General features: G+C 51.1%; 1 protein-coding gene across 1 annotated transcript; it reads left to right on the top strand.

The window, feature by feature from the left end:
- The first annotated feature begins 457 nt into the window (after window positions 1-457).
- Window positions 458-15396, top strand: LOC113962547 (cyclin-dependent kinase 12-like). The gene is made up of 8 exons (XM_027673312.1): window positions 458-1888; window positions 7111-7995; window positions 11265-11441; window positions 12461-12600; window positions 13177-13347; window positions 14086-14275; window positions 14747-14803; window positions 15291-15396. The coding sequence occupies exons 1-8, from the start codon at window positions 861-863 to the stop codon at window positions 15394-15396; spliced, it is 2754 nt and encodes a 917-aa protein (XP_027529113.1). The 5' UTR covers window positions 458-860.
- Window positions 15397-16367: the final 971 nt, after the last annotated feature.

Raw genomic sequence — 16367 nt, 5'->3', positions numbered from 1 at the left:
ACCCCTCACAGCCACCTCGCAGCGCGGCGGCGGCCTGCGGGAGCCTTTTAACGGCGCGTTAACCGCCCGTTAGCGGCCGGTGCGGCGGGGCGGGGCACGGCTCCACGCGGCGGCGCGCCAGCAGCCTCGGAGGGCGCGGCGGGAGAAGCGGCGGGAGAAGCGGGCGCGGGCGCCATGGCGCTTCGCGGCGGGCCGGCCGCCAGGGGGCGCCGCCGCCGCCCCACGCCCCAATAAAAGTTCGCTGAGGGTGGGAGCGTCATCCCGGCGGATCTCGCGAGAGGACGAGCGCGCTCGCGCACGGGCGGCGGCAGGAGGAGGAGGAGGGACCGCGGGGAGAGGGAGGGAGGGAAGAGGGTGAGAGGGAGGCGCTCTCGCGAGAGTTGCGCGGGCTCTCGCGAGAGCCGCGGTGCCCCCCGGTCGGCGCCGCTCCGGGTCGGGCAGCGCGCGGGGGCCGGGCCGGGCCGGGGGCGGCTGCGCCGGGACCCGCCCTTCGCCCGGGGACCCTCGCCCGGGGATCCGACACCGCCGCCCGACACCGCGGGGGGGGGAGGGCAGCGCTCCGGGGGCCCCCCCCGGCACCGCCTCCCCGCGCGCCGGGCCTGGGCCCCCGCGGATGAGGCGGTGAGGCCGCGGCCCTTCCCCCGCCCCCTCCCGGGGCCTCCCTTCCCCTCCCGGGTCCCCCCCCCCCCCCTTTCCCCTCCCTCCCGCCTCCGCCGGGGCCTCGCGGCCCGCTCCCCATGTAGGAGGGAGGGCCGAGGCCCCGGGGCGGGCGCGGAGGGAGTTTGAGGGAGTTTGAAGCCCGGGGGGGGTTCCCAGGAGTTCCCCTCGGCCGTTCCCGAGCGCAGCGGGGGAAGGAAGGAATGCCCAACCCGGAGAGACATGGGGGCAAGAAGGACGGCGGCGGCGGGGCCTCGCAGGCGGGCAGCTCCAACAGCAGGGAGAGGCACCGCGCGGGCTCCAGGCACAAGAGGCACAAATCCAGGCACTCCAAGGAGTCCCCGCTGGCGGCCCAGGAGGCGGCGGCGCCCCTGGGAGCCGTGATCAAGCCGCTGGTGGAGTACGACGACATCAGCTCGGACTCGGACACCTTCTCGGACGACGTGGCCCTGAGGCCGGACAGGAGGGACAGCGAGGACAGGAGGGAGCGCGGCGAGAGGGCACAGAAGCACCGGCACCACCAGCACAAGCGGCTGCGGGAGCTGATGAAGAGCAAGCAGGCGGAGAAGGACAGGAAGCTGGAGAAGGGCCTGGAAGCCTCCAGCAGGTCCGCCAAGGAGAGGGTCTCGGGATCCTCCAAGAGGCTCCCGGAGAGCGACGAGCACCCCAAGGCTCCCTCCTCCAAGGGCAGCAACAAGGAGTCGCGCTCGGCCAAGGCGCACAAGGAGAAGTCCAGGAAGGAGCGGGAGCTCAAGTCCAGCCACAAGGAGCGCGGCAAGAGCCACCGCAAAAGGGACGCCCCCAAGAGCTACAAAACCCTCGACAGCCCCAAGCGCAAGTCGCGAAGCCCCCACAGGAAGTGGTCGGACAGCCCCAAGCTGGACGACAGCCCCTCGGGAGCCTCCTACGTGCAGGAGTACGAGCTGAGCCCGCCGCGCTCGCACACGTCCAGCACCTACGAGCCCTACAGGAAGAGCCCCGGCGGCTCCTCTCGCCGGCAGTCGCTCAGCCCGCCCTACAAGGAGCCCGTGGGCTACCAGTCCAACGCCCGCTCGCCCAGCCCCTACAGCCGGCGGCAGCGCTCCGTGAGCCCCTACGCCCGCCGGCGCTCGTCCAGCTACGAGAGGGGCAGCGGATCCTACAGCGGGAGGTCCCCGAGCCCCTACGGGCGCCGCCGCTCCAGCAGCCCCTTCGCCTCCAAGCGCTCCGTGAGCCGGAGCCCCATCGCCAGGTGGGTGCGATTCCCCCTCCTGGCGGGTGGCAGAGGGCTGGGATGGGGATGGGAATGCCGGGGGTTAGCCTGCGAAGGGAATTACGGGAGAGGTGGGGCGGGAGGTTTTAGAAGGGGATGCAGCGATGGGATGAGCGGGAATGGGTTCATATGGGAAGAGCGGGGGTTTAGGTGGGATGTTAGGGAAAAATTCCGGGGCCTTGTGTGTGTGTCTGAATCCCAGTCTGAATCCCCTGAAAGCTCAGGTTTTGCCTCTTAAGAAGTTCAGCGAGGGGAACTTGCAGGACAGGTGGGGAAAGATTATTTCCAAGAGCACGGAGTGGCAGGACAAGGGGGAGTGGACTCACATTGAAAGAGAGGAGGTTTAGGCTGGATATAGGAAGGAATTCCTTGCTGTTAGGGTGGGGAGGCCCTGGCACAGGGTGCCCAGAGGAGCTGTGGCTGCCCCTGGATCCCTGGAAGTGTCCAAGGCCAGGTTGGACAGAGCTTGGAGCAACCTGGGCTAGTGGAAGGTGTCCCTGCCCATGGCACGGGGAGGGACTGGATGGTTTTCAAGATCCACTCCAACATAAACCACTCCATGATTGGAATGGTTCCTCTTCCTCCCCCCTGGTGCTGAGTTTGGCCGTGGAGTGGTGTGTGTGGAGTTGCTTTGGTTGGGGTGGTGGCAATTCCCTTGGAATGGTGTCCACACTTCGGGAAACGCCTCCAAGCGTGGCAAGAGGCAGCGTCCATGTTGGCTCTGGGCAGGGAGGCTGGATGAGCTCTGGGATTAAGTTACACCCACCTCTGGAGTGGCCTCTGGGCTCCGGAGCGGGATCTAAGGCTCTTTACCTGGTGGGAAGCTCAGCCGGGGGGAGCCGTTTCACCTCTTTCTGGAAGCCTTTATCTGTTTACTCCATGTGGGAAGTAAACAGATCCCACTTCTCAGAAGAGCTCATTTTGGGTGGATTTTGCTCTTTCTGAACTGACTTGTCTTGTCTTTCCCCTTGGGTCAGAGGTGGCCACGTGCAAACTCCATCTCCCAACCTGAACTTTCTTTCCTCAGTTTCTTCCTTCCCTTCTGGAATCTGGGTGTTCTGAAAGGGTGAGGAGCCAACCTTAACTCTCATTTTTCTTTCCTCTTTTCTTTACTCCACAACTTTGCTCCAGAAGGAAACAATCACTTCAAGGTAGTTCTGTGTGTTTTATTTCAGATGTTCATTAATCATCCTGTTACATGGCCAACATTGATCTTTTTTTTTAATTTATTTTTTTTTTCCTAGCTTTGGCCTGTGTTCAGTGAGTTTCCAGTTGTCACCATGGATGCTGTGGAGCTTTGCCTGGAGCTCCATGGCAATTCAGATGTGACCTGGAATGTAATGGCCATAGGAATGCTCAGCCCCTTGGTTGCTGCGCTGCATCCTCCAGATCAGCACTTCCCAGAGGCTCTTGGAATTTGGTCTCTGTCACTCAAACTTCCCTTCAGGAACGCTGCCTTCCATGGTGGACTTGCCTTTGTCCTTGCTGGACAGGCCTCTGTTGGTTTTACCCCCTGGAAGCTGTTATGTAAAATCTCTTTATTCCAGGCTGCTGCTCCCCTGCCCTGTTTTCTCTGTGTGCACCTGGGAGGCCCTCAGGGATAGGCCTGGAGGGTTTTCCCCTCCTTCCCCTCAATCCTTTTGGCTGCTGTTACACTTTATGTACTAATATTTGGAAGAGGAGGGATACAGTGGCAGGATGTGTCTATAAATTGATATAATTGTATGTTGTGGCACTTGAGAAGTGTCAGTTCAGCCCTAAGCAGGGAGAAACCCTTGGGAACTGCAGTGGTATCCCAAGAGGTGTGTTTTCCCCTCAGGTTGCTCCACTTCCCAGGAGAACCTGGACCTTACTCTGTGTAAATGGTTGGTTGCTTCTGAGTTTTGAAGTCCAGTTACATTTTCCTGATTTAAGGGAGCAACTTTGTGCTGCTTCCCTGAACTGCCAGACCCCCTTTTTAAGGACATCTTTGACTCAATGTTGGACCCCAAACCAAAACAGGTTGCAAAGGTTATTCACTGTTTACACTCACCTTGCACTGAGGCAGCTGACTTTGGACAGTGCCTCTGTCATCCCTTCTCTTGGTTCCTGTGGAGGGGCAGGAATATTTTTGGGAGAGAAAACCTCTTTTTAACTGGCACACTCGGGCCCTGAACACCTGACTGTGGCTTACGTTCTTCAGGCTTTTCTGGGACACTCAGTTATTTCCACTGAGTGACAATATGAGGGTTTTTTTAGTGCATTCTGCATTTCCTTTCATCTCCATGTCCAAAACACAGTGTTAGGGGACTGGATCCGTGTGCTGATTGGAGAAAATCCAGAGGGGCTGCACTTCCAGCGGCTGTGGAAAACAACTCTTCTCCCCTCAAGCAGGAAACAAGGAGGATTTGGTCAGCAGGGAAAATAACAGATGTGCTTTGCCATTCTGTTGTCGTTGCAGCTAAAACAGGGAGATGGAATTCCAGAGTCCTCCAGCTTGCTGGAGTTGGGATGTGCTGCATGCTCAGCGTGTGAGTGAGCACATCCTGGAGTTTGGGGTTCTTGCCCATGGTGAAAGGTCTTTGGGCATCCAAAAAATTAAGAAACAGAGCTTGTTTCCTGAGAAATTCGAACAGTTGGGCTTCCCAGATACCGCTTTTCACTTCATTCTTAACTTCTGTTGTGGTTTGGAGCAGGTGAAACGTTTTGGTGTCTGCAGGTGTTCCTGGGAGGTTGTTGGTGGGTGATGTGGGGCTTTGCCACCTGATTGCAGGGTCCCTCTTTAACACCTACTAACCAGGGCCCTGCTCAGCATGAGGAGTCTGGAAAGTTCCAGCATTCCTGTGTCCAAAGGCCATTCCAGTCTTCTGCTTGTGTGAGTTCAATGAATCTCAGAATGGTTTTCATTTGGATTTTTAGGTGAGGCATCATCCTCAGCTCTGTGTTAACTCTCAGTCCTTGTGGTTGGTGTCTTCCCTTTCTGGTTTCCAGTTCTAGAAGGACAACAAGGTGATTTTTAATCCCAGGGCATTTTTATCCAGAAGATCTGCATTTGACACTGAATTGTCTTTTATCCATCCTGGATAACCTTGGCAAAGCAAATAAGATGTGGAGTCTTCATTAATACACGTTAGAGGGTGAAAGGGGTAAGAGTATTAATAAGTGGCTGCAGGCAAAGCCACAAAAAAATCATTCCAGAGGATGGAAAGGGTTCTCTTCCCAAAGCAAAACCTCCCTGTGCACCTTGTGTACCTTGTTGCATCTGTTTTGAGATACCCAGTGATAAAAGGCCCCTCAGCAGGTGCTGTGGGTGTTGGGTGCTGGTGCTTTTGGGCCTGCTGATGGTCCAGTGATGGGAGATGAGGTTTGTTGGAGTGCTGTGGAGCTGGGAAAGCAAGAAGGCTTCTGGATGTGGGGCCTTTTTCGGGTCTGACAAAGCAGCTGTAAACACCAGCCTGGAAAATGGGCTTGGAAACAACAGCTCTTTGTGTGACCAGGGTAGGTGATGGTTGTTAGTGAAGAGAAAACCTGGGCTGGTGGAAGGTAAGGTGTCCTTCCTGGGACTGGATGGGCCTTAAGGTCCCTTCCATCCTATTCCATGGATTGGAGTAACTCCTGGGGGTTAATGGTGAGGGATGGTGGGAAACAAGGAGCAAGAAATGGAGTTTTGCAGCACCTTAAAAGGCCCATCCTGGAAGGATTGCAGGAGGGAATGCCAACCCCAAACTGACTGTGGTCCCACAGGGTTCATTAGGAATGTTTTCCTCAGCCCCAGATGTCTTGGAGCGTGGTGAAGAGGTAACTGCTCTCCCAGCTCCTGGTGGCAGGTGAGCTGTGTCCCAGATCATCAGTTCCCTAAAAAACCTTGGAAAAAGAGACGATCCTGAGGCAGAACTCCTGGTGTGTCGAAGAGGCAAAACAGCTGAGTGGCTTTAGATCCTGCTTTTTCCTCCTTGTGGTTGTATGTTCATTTTGTGAGTTTAAAGGTGAGGACTCACCTGCAGCCCTGGTGCTTTCTTGAGGTTGTAGCAGTGAGAGAGAGGAATGCTGATCCTGGAGCAGTGAGGGAAGGGGGTTCTGGTGAACCTCCCCCAGTCCCAGCTGCCCATCCTGGCACGTGTTTGTGGTGACGAGCCAGGAGCTCTGTGTTACCTCAGCTCTCTGGTTTGTTTTGCCAATATTGATTGTCTCGGGATAACATTAATTTGTGTGGCCCTACAAAGAGTTTAGGCCTCGTTGTTAGTTGTGTTCTGAGCGTAGTTACAGGTGATCCAGGGCTGCCTGCCTGTGTTTGGACTTGTTTGGGATGAGGTGTGTGTGTTTTATAGCTACTCTGGGACTGTGTTCTGAGAGAATTCCATGTTTTCCAAATATGCCCTGAGAGTAATCACTCAGTGTTGTGTCTATGACATTATTTATAGGGTCTGGTCTCAGAATGTTTGCTTTTCCCCTACCATTAAACCTTTGTCTCAACTGTCCAATCCTAGTTCCTGTTGGAGTGAAGGAAGCTGTTCTGGTTTATCAGGAATTTTGATGTGGACTCTGGAAGTTCTAATTTCCACTTTCATTTTATTTTTTCATCCTGTTTCCCCATCAATCTCCCCTGAGCTGGTGGTGGCTGCTCTCTCCTGATGGTGTGAGGTGTTCCCTGCCTTGCTTCACTCACAGCACAGGTTTTCAGTGATTATTTCTTCATAAATACATGACTTAGAGCCCATTTATTGTAGAGGAAGACCAAGACCTCAGAAAAATTGCTGTTTTTTTTTTCATTTCTCCCAAATCACACTGTGCAAATTGGAGTTCTGATGGCAGTAAAAGAACGAGCTTGAAGTGTGTGATTTCCTGAGGCAGATTCGCTCTTGTTTTATCCATTGTTTCCTTTAAAGTTGTACCTAATTCCTGTGAAAGATTCCTAACCTGCCAGCTCATCCTCTGGACTGAGGTCTCCTGTTGGCCCCGTGATCTCCTCTTTTCCTTGGGGATTGTCCAGCCTTGGTCCTTCCTTTCTGTGTTACCGGTGCGATGGTGAGGGTGGTCCTGGCCCAGGAAGGCTGGATGGTGGTGGTGTGAAACCACTCCTGATTGACTCATTAACCCCTTTCAGCAGCTTTAATCTCTCCTGACGAGTGTTGAGGACCCTCTGACCTGCCCAAACCTAGGTTCAGTTGTTGGTGAGTAGCTCAGAGTTTGACAGAAGCTTCGTTTCGTGTCTCTCTCCCCAGGAAGTCCGTGAAGTCCCGGAGCCGCAGCCCTGGATACTCAAGACACTCATCTCACAGCAAAAAGCAGAGGTCTGGGTCCCGCAGCCGCCATTCCAGCATCTCCCCCACGAGGCTCCCGCTGAACTCCAGCCTGGGAGCAGAGCTCAGCAGGAAGAAGAAGGAGCGAGCGGCCGCGGCAGCAGCTGCGGCCAAGGTGGACGGCAAGGAGGTGAAGGGCTCCCCGGTGTTCCTGGCCAGGAAGGAGAACAGCCTGGCCGAGCTGAAGGAGGCCGGGCTGGAGTCTAAAAAGGCCACCAAAATTGTGAAATTGGAGAAAGCTCCGCCAGACCCAGAGTCAGTGAACTTACTGCACACCAACGCCGAGCCCAAGGGCCCCGCGGAGCCGGCGAGGGCCCGGCCGGAGGAGAACGCGGAGCGCAAACATCCCGCGCCAGCTCGGGACTCCAAACCCTCGGGAACAAAGGACTCGAAGCCCGGAGCGGCGGTGGAGGACCTGGTATCTCCAAAGGAGACAGACACAGCGGAGAAGGAGATCCCACCCCCCCTGCCCTCAATCAAGTCCCCCCCTCCACCCCTGCCCACCACCACCCCTCCGCCTCCGACTCCGCTGCTGCCGCCTTTGCCTCCGTCTCCCGCCACCGTCCCGCCTTTGCCTCCAGCCCAAGTGACTCCTGCCCAGGCCCCTCCTCCAGCCCCAACGTCTTTGCCATCCTCCTCCCACCCAAGGACGTCTACTTTATCCTCTCAGGTGAACTCCCAGTCCTCTGTGCAGGTGGCTACAAAAACCCAAGTGTCTGTGACGGCTGCTATCCCACACCTGAAAACTTCCACCTTGCCTCCGCTTCCGCTGCCCCCTATTTTAGTTGGGGAAGATGACTTGGATAGGTAAGGTCATGCCAGAGCATCCCCTTTGCATTGAAATAACGAGGGGTTTGAGGGGAGTTTGGCAGCTGGGAGCTTCCCCTGCAGGGTACAGCTGTTGCTGGGATAGATGTGTTATCCCAAGGTCGCTCCAGGTGTTGGCCCTGGCAGGTTTGTGTGGAGAGTTTGGTGATCCCACGCAGGTAGTTACCTCTTATCCCTGTGGGAAACAGGAGTTTGGCTGCTGCTTAGTAAAGGTTTCCCCTCTTTGGTCATGTTTATTGTGGATCTGGGATTTTGCACCTCTTTGTGTTGCAGCTGTTTGCACAGACTTTACTTTTTAAAGTCGCTGGGTTTTTTTGTTTAATTCCTCCAAAACTTGTACTTGAGGAACAGGGAAGAGCTTAACACTTCCAATCCAGGGACACAAACCAGAGCTTTTTCTGTTCCCAGTTCACCAACCATGGGTAAAACCAGCACTGGTTGAACTTAAGCATTGTCTTAATTACTGAGTCATTAATACAGTCCTTTATTGCTTGAGAAGTAGGTATTGCTTAAAAATGAGTGAAACTGCACCTACTTCAACTTGATTTCCTGTAATTCCTGATCAAAACATGCAGATTTGGCTCTGTCCTGGAACTGGGGCTCTGGCTGGGCTGGGGGTGGTTGTGGTTTCTGTGATGGACTCATCTGAAAAACCTCATTGTGGGGCTTTTATTTTTGGTGGGGGGAAGAGGGGAAAGGAACAGAATAACCAAAATGGAGATGGCAAAGAAGAAACCCAGATATTTATATTTTCTTTCTCTCCCTCCTAGCTGTTGGTGTGTTGTAGTGCTGTTAACTCCAGGTCATAAGTGATCTACATTTATTCTTTTTCCTACTTGATTTGCTTAGCCTGTAGTTCCCTAAAAACTTCTGTATATTCCCAACCACTAAAGATGTGCTTGGTTTTGGGCAGTCAGCTTCTGACTCGATACAAAATCACCCTGTGATGAAGTGAACTCCTTGTGTTCCATATTCTGATTATTGAATTGATTTTCATGGGTTATCCTGGTATTGATGCCAATCGGGGAAATGTTCTCTCTGCCACCAACCTAAAAGTGAGGCTCCTGTGTGGTTGTTGTCCTCCCTGAGCTGTGTGATGTTCAGCAACTAATACTGAGTTTAAATGTCTCTGTGATCAGCAAGAGCTTTGAACGGATTTTCCCAACCCAAATGCCAGTCAGAGCAAATTCTGCTGCTGCATTCCCTCATTTCCAAACCCAGAAGTTGTCCTGCAAATTTCTATTGTATTTTTTTTTTTAGCCCCCTACACCCAGAGCTCTTTTTTTACCACCCAGGTGTGGCTTAGTTTTGTTTTATCCCTGACCTCAGGGCTGGGGGTGATGAGGGGGATGGAGCAAAGCTCAGTAAGTGGCTTTATGTGACTTTTTCCCAATTAAAGGGTGGGAAAGCTCGTTTTGCTGAATCTGGTGGCAGTTCCACATGGCCCTGGCTGTGCAGAATCTCCCCCTTTAACCAACTGCCTTCGTATTTACGGGCAAAACTTTCTGAACTGGACTTTTTGTTGTCCTTGCTGAGCCTGGGGAATGTTCCAGCTCCGAGCGCAGGGTTGGAAAAGGGCTTGGAGGTGTCTAAGCACAAAAAGCACTTGTTCAACTAGAGGCTCTTTAACCTCTCCAGGCTTAGAACCTCCTCCAGGCTTAGAACCTCTAAACCCAATGCTTTTAGACCCTGCAGGAAGTCCAGGGGATTCACCAGGAGAGCAGGAAAAGCTCTTTGGGAGGAAGTGGCACAAACTCTGCGTGGGTTTGGTGTCGTGCTCCGAAGGGGCAGAGCTGGTGTAGCTTCCTGGGAACATCTGCTGGAGTGTTCACAGCACCAGCCTGGTTCCAAGCACAGATCCAGCTGCTGGCAGTGCTGCCTTTTTAGGGTTGGCATCCCTGCTGTTTTAGGGGAGGAAGGAGCTCCAAGGAGTCTTTGTTAGGCTGTCTGTGCTCACCCTTTCTTTCCTGTGCTCGGGCAGCTCCGAAGGGTCTGTTTGGTTTCCTGGCTCTCACAGATGTTCTGGGGCAACTGAACTTCCAGTGACCCAGTGCTGGCGTGCAAGTAGGAAACTGAGCACGGATAATGGCAAGAGAATGGGAATTTTTTGGGAGAAGGGGCCTCCTGAAAGGCCAGGCACTGCAGGTTGACCCTACGGACACACCTTCACCCACCAAGGTCTTGCAAAGAACTGGCTTTGGAGGGGTGTGTGCAAAAAAGGCTGAACCTTTGAGATGTGGTTTGGTGGTGAATGTGACAGTGTTGATGGTTTGACTTGATCCTAGAGGGTTTTTCCAGTTAAACAATTCCATGAGTTCCTATATAGATATTTAAATGCTGTTATTCTGCTCCTCAGGAATTTGCAGTCAATGGGGGCTGAGTTTTAGCCATTCCAGCTCTCCCACTTCAGGTGTTTCTTGTCTTCCTCCTTCCTTAACTTGGTTTCACAAGAGATTGTCATGCAGATTAGGCAGAGTCTAATAAAATAATTGGGAAAATGACCTACTTCCATCAGTTCATCTGTGCTGAAGTGTCAGAGAGCTGATGGTGCTGACAAACACCAAACCTGCTCCTGCCCTAAAAACACACCTGGGAAGGTTGTTTGGATCTTTTCATCTTTTTATGGTGAAGCAGAGAATTCCTGACTGTTCAAACCCAGGAATTCTCCTTGCTGAAGACACAAGAGACAAAGTGGGTTCTTTCTGCTCACGTGACTCTTGCCAGTCTGAACCAAACTTCTGATGCCACTGGGAACTGGATTTTAAAAAAAATCAACTCTTGGGTTCTCAGCAGCATTCAGGAGTTAAAGCCACATTTCAGTCCTTGCTATGAAGTTAAAAGTTGCTCATGGAGAGAGGTTTAGCTCTGGGTCTGTATTTATGGCAGGCCTTACCAAGTCATGCATTTAATTTCGTGATGATAAGTGAAGTAAATAGGGGAAGTAAAGATCAGAAAGTGAGTTCTGACTGATGCTCTGAGCTGTCTTATAGGAAGCTCCAAATGACTACTGATCTGTACAGATGGAGCAAGTCCTAGTGCAGACCTGTGTGTTTATTTAATGCTGTGTTCAACTCTCACCCTTTTCTCTCCTGTTGTACGGGCGCTTGAAATTTTAAAGCTGTTTTATTTTATACTTGACCGTGCTAATTCTGACACTTCTGGTTGTCAACCAGAGCTGTTGTCCTACAGCAGCTTTTTCCCATGTGTTGAGTCTGACTCCTGTGTTGTATTAACTTTCCGGAGTTTAGTCCAAAGGAGATTCTTCCTCCGAAACCTGTGAAGAAGGACAGAGAGCAGAGACCACGCCACTTACTCACGGACCTCCCGCTCCCCCCGGAGCTCCCCGGGGGGGACCCATCTCCTCCCGACTCCCCAGAACCAAAGGCAGCCACACCACCTCAGCAACCCTTCAAAAAGAGACCAAAGTAAGCCTGGCTTTGTTTTGTTTTTGTTTTTTACTGGTGTGAGAGCTCTTTATTGAGGGAAGTGAAATGGGGAGAAGACAAGTTCCTATTTCTGTGTTTTCTTGTATAAACACCATTTCCTGTGGGTTGTTTCGTATTTGGACCCTCATTTATTTGAGAATTAGTGGTAGAAGTTGCTGGAGTGTGCCATGTTCAATCTCCAGCCACATCTACCCCAAAAGCTCTTTAATCTTTAATTCAGCTGTGCCCACAGCCCCAAGAACCCTCCTCATGAGCACCCCTGTGTAAAGCTCGTGGTGCCTTTAGAAGTTGGTCATTCCACATAGGAGATGTCCGTGTTTTCTTGATGCATTTCATGATTGAAGTGTTGGTGATGGAACTGCCCTGGCACAGGTTGCCCAGAGAAGCTGTGGCTGCCCCTGGATTCCTGGAAGTGTCCAAGGCCAGGTTGGACAGGGCTTGGAGCAACCTGGGCTAGTGGAAGGTGTCCCTGCCATGGCAGGGGGTGAGACTGGATGGGCTTTTGAAGGCCCCTTCCAATCCAAACCATTCCACAATTCCATGATTCCGTGTTCCAGGCATAGAGAATTTCCCCTGATAACAAAGTCCAAGCAGTTGTTGAGGCAGCAAAGTCTCTTAGTGTTCTGTACAGAGCATTATAAACACAAATATTTATATATATTTGTATATATATAAATACTGCCTTATAAATACAAATCAAATATCCTGCATCTTGTGAAATAGCCCAAACAATAATTTCTGTCCTACTGTAGCATAATAATGTTCTCCAGGATAATATTCCAGCACAGCAGTGCCTGGAGTACCTGGAGTAGTTGGGATTATACAGCAAAATTCATCGAACTGTCCCGAACACTCAAATTTTTGGGAGCACGAAGCCAACATTGCTGAGCTTTGCCTTTGGGGTTCAGGGGTCAGTTTAGCAGTTCAGGCAGGTGGCACTGGGGTGGCACTGGGGTGACACTGGGGTGTCTCACAGGCCTGTTTGTTCCCTCTCCCAGAATCTGTTGTCCTCGGTATGGGGAGAGGAGACAGACGGAAAGCGACTGGGGGAAGCGCTGTGTGGACAAGTTTGACATCATTGGGATTATCGGAGAGGGGACCTATGGGCAGGTCTACAAAGCCAAGGACAAGGACACAGGTAAGGGTGGAGGGTGGCTCCAGGTGAATTCCACCTTTGGAAGCCCGTGTTGCTGTGGGTGTGCTCAGCACCCGTCCCGGGGTGGCTGGTTGGTGACCAATACCTGTAGAACTGGAAGTGGCTCCTGGAATAGGCACTTCCAGAGGGCTGGAAGAACAGGAGCTCTGAAATCCTGAGTTAGTCCCCAGCTTCCCACTCTGCCTGTGAGATCCTGTGCCCTGGGTGTGTGGTTTGACCCCGGTCAGGGGATTGTGGCAGCCACAGGTGCCAATTAAACCTCTGCTTTTTCGATGGGCCCGTGTCAGACTTGATTGTAGCAGAGAACAATGGGAAATTCTGGGGTAAATGTGTGTTCCCCTGTGTGAGTTCCTGCTGGAGCAGCTTAGGAGGAGCACAACCATCAATCCAAGTGTGATAACTCCTGGCAGAGCAATTTAACTGAATTTAGGGGGGTAACTAAAGCTGCCTCCGCCGCCCTTGGTGGGTGTTGTGCTTGTGGCTCCTTCCAGCTTCCCTGGAGCCCCAGGGGAAGGGCTGGTGAGGAGGGGAGGGTGTGACCCAGGTGTGCCATGGCAGGTGAGCTGGTGGCCCTGAAGAAGGTGCGCCTGGACAACGAGAAGGAGGGATTTCCCATCACAGCCATCCGGGAGATCAAAATCCTGCGGCAGCTCATCCACCGCAGCGTCGTCAACATGAAGGAGATCGTCACGGACAAACAAGATGCACTGGATTTCAAGAAGGACAAAGGTACCTGGTTGCTCCTGGTGTGGGTTTTCCAGCAGCCACAGATGTGGTGCAACCCATTGGTTTGGTGCAAAACTCAAAATCTGAACTCTGGGGTGGCTTTGTTGGTTTTTTTTGTGTTCCTCCTTTATAAGCAGTTTGAGGGAGTTTGGCAGCTGGGCTTGGCCTTTCCTCAAAGGATAGATCCAAGTTAAAGTGATTTGTTGCACTTAGAAGGATGACTTAAAGCCTGTTCATCTGTGACTCTGCAGGAATGAACAAAAAAAGGCCTTTACAGGGTCACTTCTAACACTGATTAGTGGCAACAAACTTATCAATAGTGTGAAAAGTCTTGTGTCTTCCATCACTGTGGAAGGAGGGTGTTTTATAATCCCACTGGCTCTTGTTTGGGACCTTCTCTTCCATGAGGGAGAAGGGAGCAACACAAACATGAGTTCAAACCATTCATAGCAGTGATCTCCTCAACAAACTCTCCTGAAGGGAAATAACCAAAGCAGGGGGGTAAACATGGCCAGGATTTCAGAGGAATTTATTTGGAGTGCACATTTAATTTCAGATGTCAGCTTGGAGGGGCTACTTGGTTGTTTTGGGGTTGTTTTTTAACCCCTTAAGCCCTAAACATCCCAAGGCTGTTAAAGACAACAGTGCACAGAAAAGACTATTTCAACAATTGAATCTACTTTCATTCCTCCTTTTTTTTGTGTGTCTGCTCTTCAATCATTTCTTTGTTTCTTATCCCAGGTGCCTTTTACCTTGTGTTTGAGTACATGGACCATGACCTAATGGGGCTGCTAGAATCTGGCTTGGTACATTTCTCAGAGGACCATATCAAGTCTTTCATGAAACAGTTAATGGAGGGTCTGGACTATTGTCACAAAAAGAACTTCCTTCATCGAGACATTAAGTGCTCCAACATCTTACTGAACAACAGGTAACCTGGGGGTGGATCCACCTCTCTCCAAGCTCTTCCCTGTGCTCTCCCTGAGAGGACACATCATCCTCACCTTGGCTGTGCTCGGGGGCAGGAGGTGTGGGAATAATCCCGTCCATAGTTCCAACCCTGTGGCTGGATATCCACCTCAAGAATTCCTCTGGGATATTGGTCCAGTGGGAAGGGTTTGTGGTACAGATGACACTGAATTATTGCTTTATTTTTTACATTTCTTTGAAGTGTTAAATCTTATTTGGGAAACTCAGACTGGCATATCCAGCAGTGGTTCCTGCAGAGGTGGCTTTGGGAGGCCTTTCTGCTCCATGGGGGGGTTTCCTTACCCTTGGACTGGAGTTTAACCAGGAGCAGGGCTCTGATCCTGCTGGGTCCCTTCCAGCTCGGTGGGTTCTATGATTTATCTGCTTGACTCCTTCTGGGATTCAAACCAGGGCCTGTTTTTTTCTCTTCCAGTGGGCAAATCAAACTCGCGGATTTTGGACTCGCCCGACTCTACAGCTCAGAGGAGAGGTGAGGAGGGGACAGGGGGTGCACAGCTGGGGTGGGCTCCTTCCTCCTGAACATCCACAGGATCCCTGCACTTGGAAGTCCTGAGAAATGATTCCTAGTGTATCCTCCAGCTCCAGCTGTTGGACAAATACGCTCCTGGCTGCCAATAATAACTTTTCATTGTAAAACCAGATGACGAGGAGCCAAAACATCTTCTCTGTTTGCCTTGGAGCTTGTTTGGCTCCCAGATCAGCCACTACTCAGTGATGGCAGCACATTCAGCCTCTTGAGGGGCAGGAATTCAGTCTTGGGTACCTACAACTGGAGTCCTGAGCCCTGTAAAACCCGTGGTACCTCCTCTTCCCTTAACTCAGGGAAGTGGAGGCACCTGCAGTGCCCCTTCTGCTGCTGGTACATGTTGGACTCTGCAGCTGGGCAGTGAAAACAAACCGTTTTGAAGGGTTTTGTGGCTCCTGCCATCAGTTTCTGTTTGTGCTTTGCCTTCCAGCCGGCCCTACACCAACAAAGTGATCACCTTGTGGTACCGACCCCCGGAGCTGCTGCTGGGGGAGGAGCGTTACACCCCTGCTATCGACGTGTGGAGCTGTGGGTGAGTGTTCTCTTGGCTCTGAGCAGCATTTCCCATGGAATCTGGGCTCATTCCTGCAGCTGGATCTGTCCCAGCCGTGCACAGGGTTCTGATAAAAAAAAATTTTAAAAAATATTGTTTTAAACGTAAAACGTTTTATATTCACATTAAAAAAATAATATTTAAACTAGATTTAAATTTATTAATAATAATAATTTTCATAATAATTAATAATTAATAATATTATAATACAATTATACTGTATACTAATATGGTGGTATGTGTTTGTATTTAAAATATTATATTTAAATTATATATTAAATTATATATTATATGAGTATATATTATGTATTATATAATTATATATTATTCATATAAAGTTTATATAATATATTAAATTATATAAAATTATATATTATGTGTATATATTATATGTATATAATATATAATATATATATTTTATATATTATATATTATTGTATATATTTTGTAGATATAAAATATATATTATCTATTATATACATATATAAAAAATATATATTATTATATATACATAATATACATATATTTTTTTATATATATTATATATATATATATATATATTTGGGCTGGATTGCCCAAAATGGGAACACTTTCCCTTGGGGTATTCACAGCTGAACTTCAGCAGAGCTTAGAACACAAACAGAGGGTTGTGAAAGCCAGCAATTAATCCTGATTCCTGCTGGGAATTCTGGCAGTGAGGTCCAGTTGCTGCTCAGTGTCCTGTGCCACGAGAGGGGTTGTCCCTGTTCCAGCAGCCACAGGCCTGTGCCCCCCTCAGCTGCTCCTGGCACTGATTCCTGGGGGCTTGAGGGATGTCAAGGCCTGAAGGAGTCAGAGCTGTGCCCTCCCTCCTCCTCTTTCCCAGCTGTGTGTCCACACAAGTCCATGTCCAGGGACACACAGGTTGGGGCAGCTGAGGATGATTTGGGGCAGCTGAGGATGATTTGGGGCAGC

This window comes from Neopelma chrysocephalum, unplaced genomic scaffold (genome assembly GCF_003984885.1).
Source record: "Neopelma chrysocephalum unplaced genomic scaffold, ASM398488v2 Primary Assembly neopelma1_182521, whole genome shotgun sequence".
NCBI classification, from domain to species: domain Eukaryota; kingdom Metazoa; phylum Chordata; class Aves; order Passeriformes; family Pipridae; genus Neopelma; species Neopelma chrysocephalum.
This window is presented reverse-complemented; position numbering and strand designations above follow the sequence as displayed.

What these genes read in the sequence shown, in the direction of transcription:
- LOC113962547 (XM_027673312.1), top strand. Translation starts at nt 861, where the DNA reads ATGCCCAACCCGGAGAGACATGGGGGCAAGAAGGACGGCGGCGGCGGG. An exon ending in GGGGAAGATGACTTGGATAG is followed by an intron (nt 7,996 to 11,264) that starts GTAAGGTCATGC and finishes TCCGGAGTTTAG; the next exon opens with TCCAAAGGAGATTCTTCCTC. An exon ending in AACATCTTACTGAACAACAG is followed by an intron (nt 14,276 to 14,746) that starts GTAACCTGGGGG and finishes TTTCTCTTCCAG; the next exon opens with TGGGCAAATCAAACTCGCGG.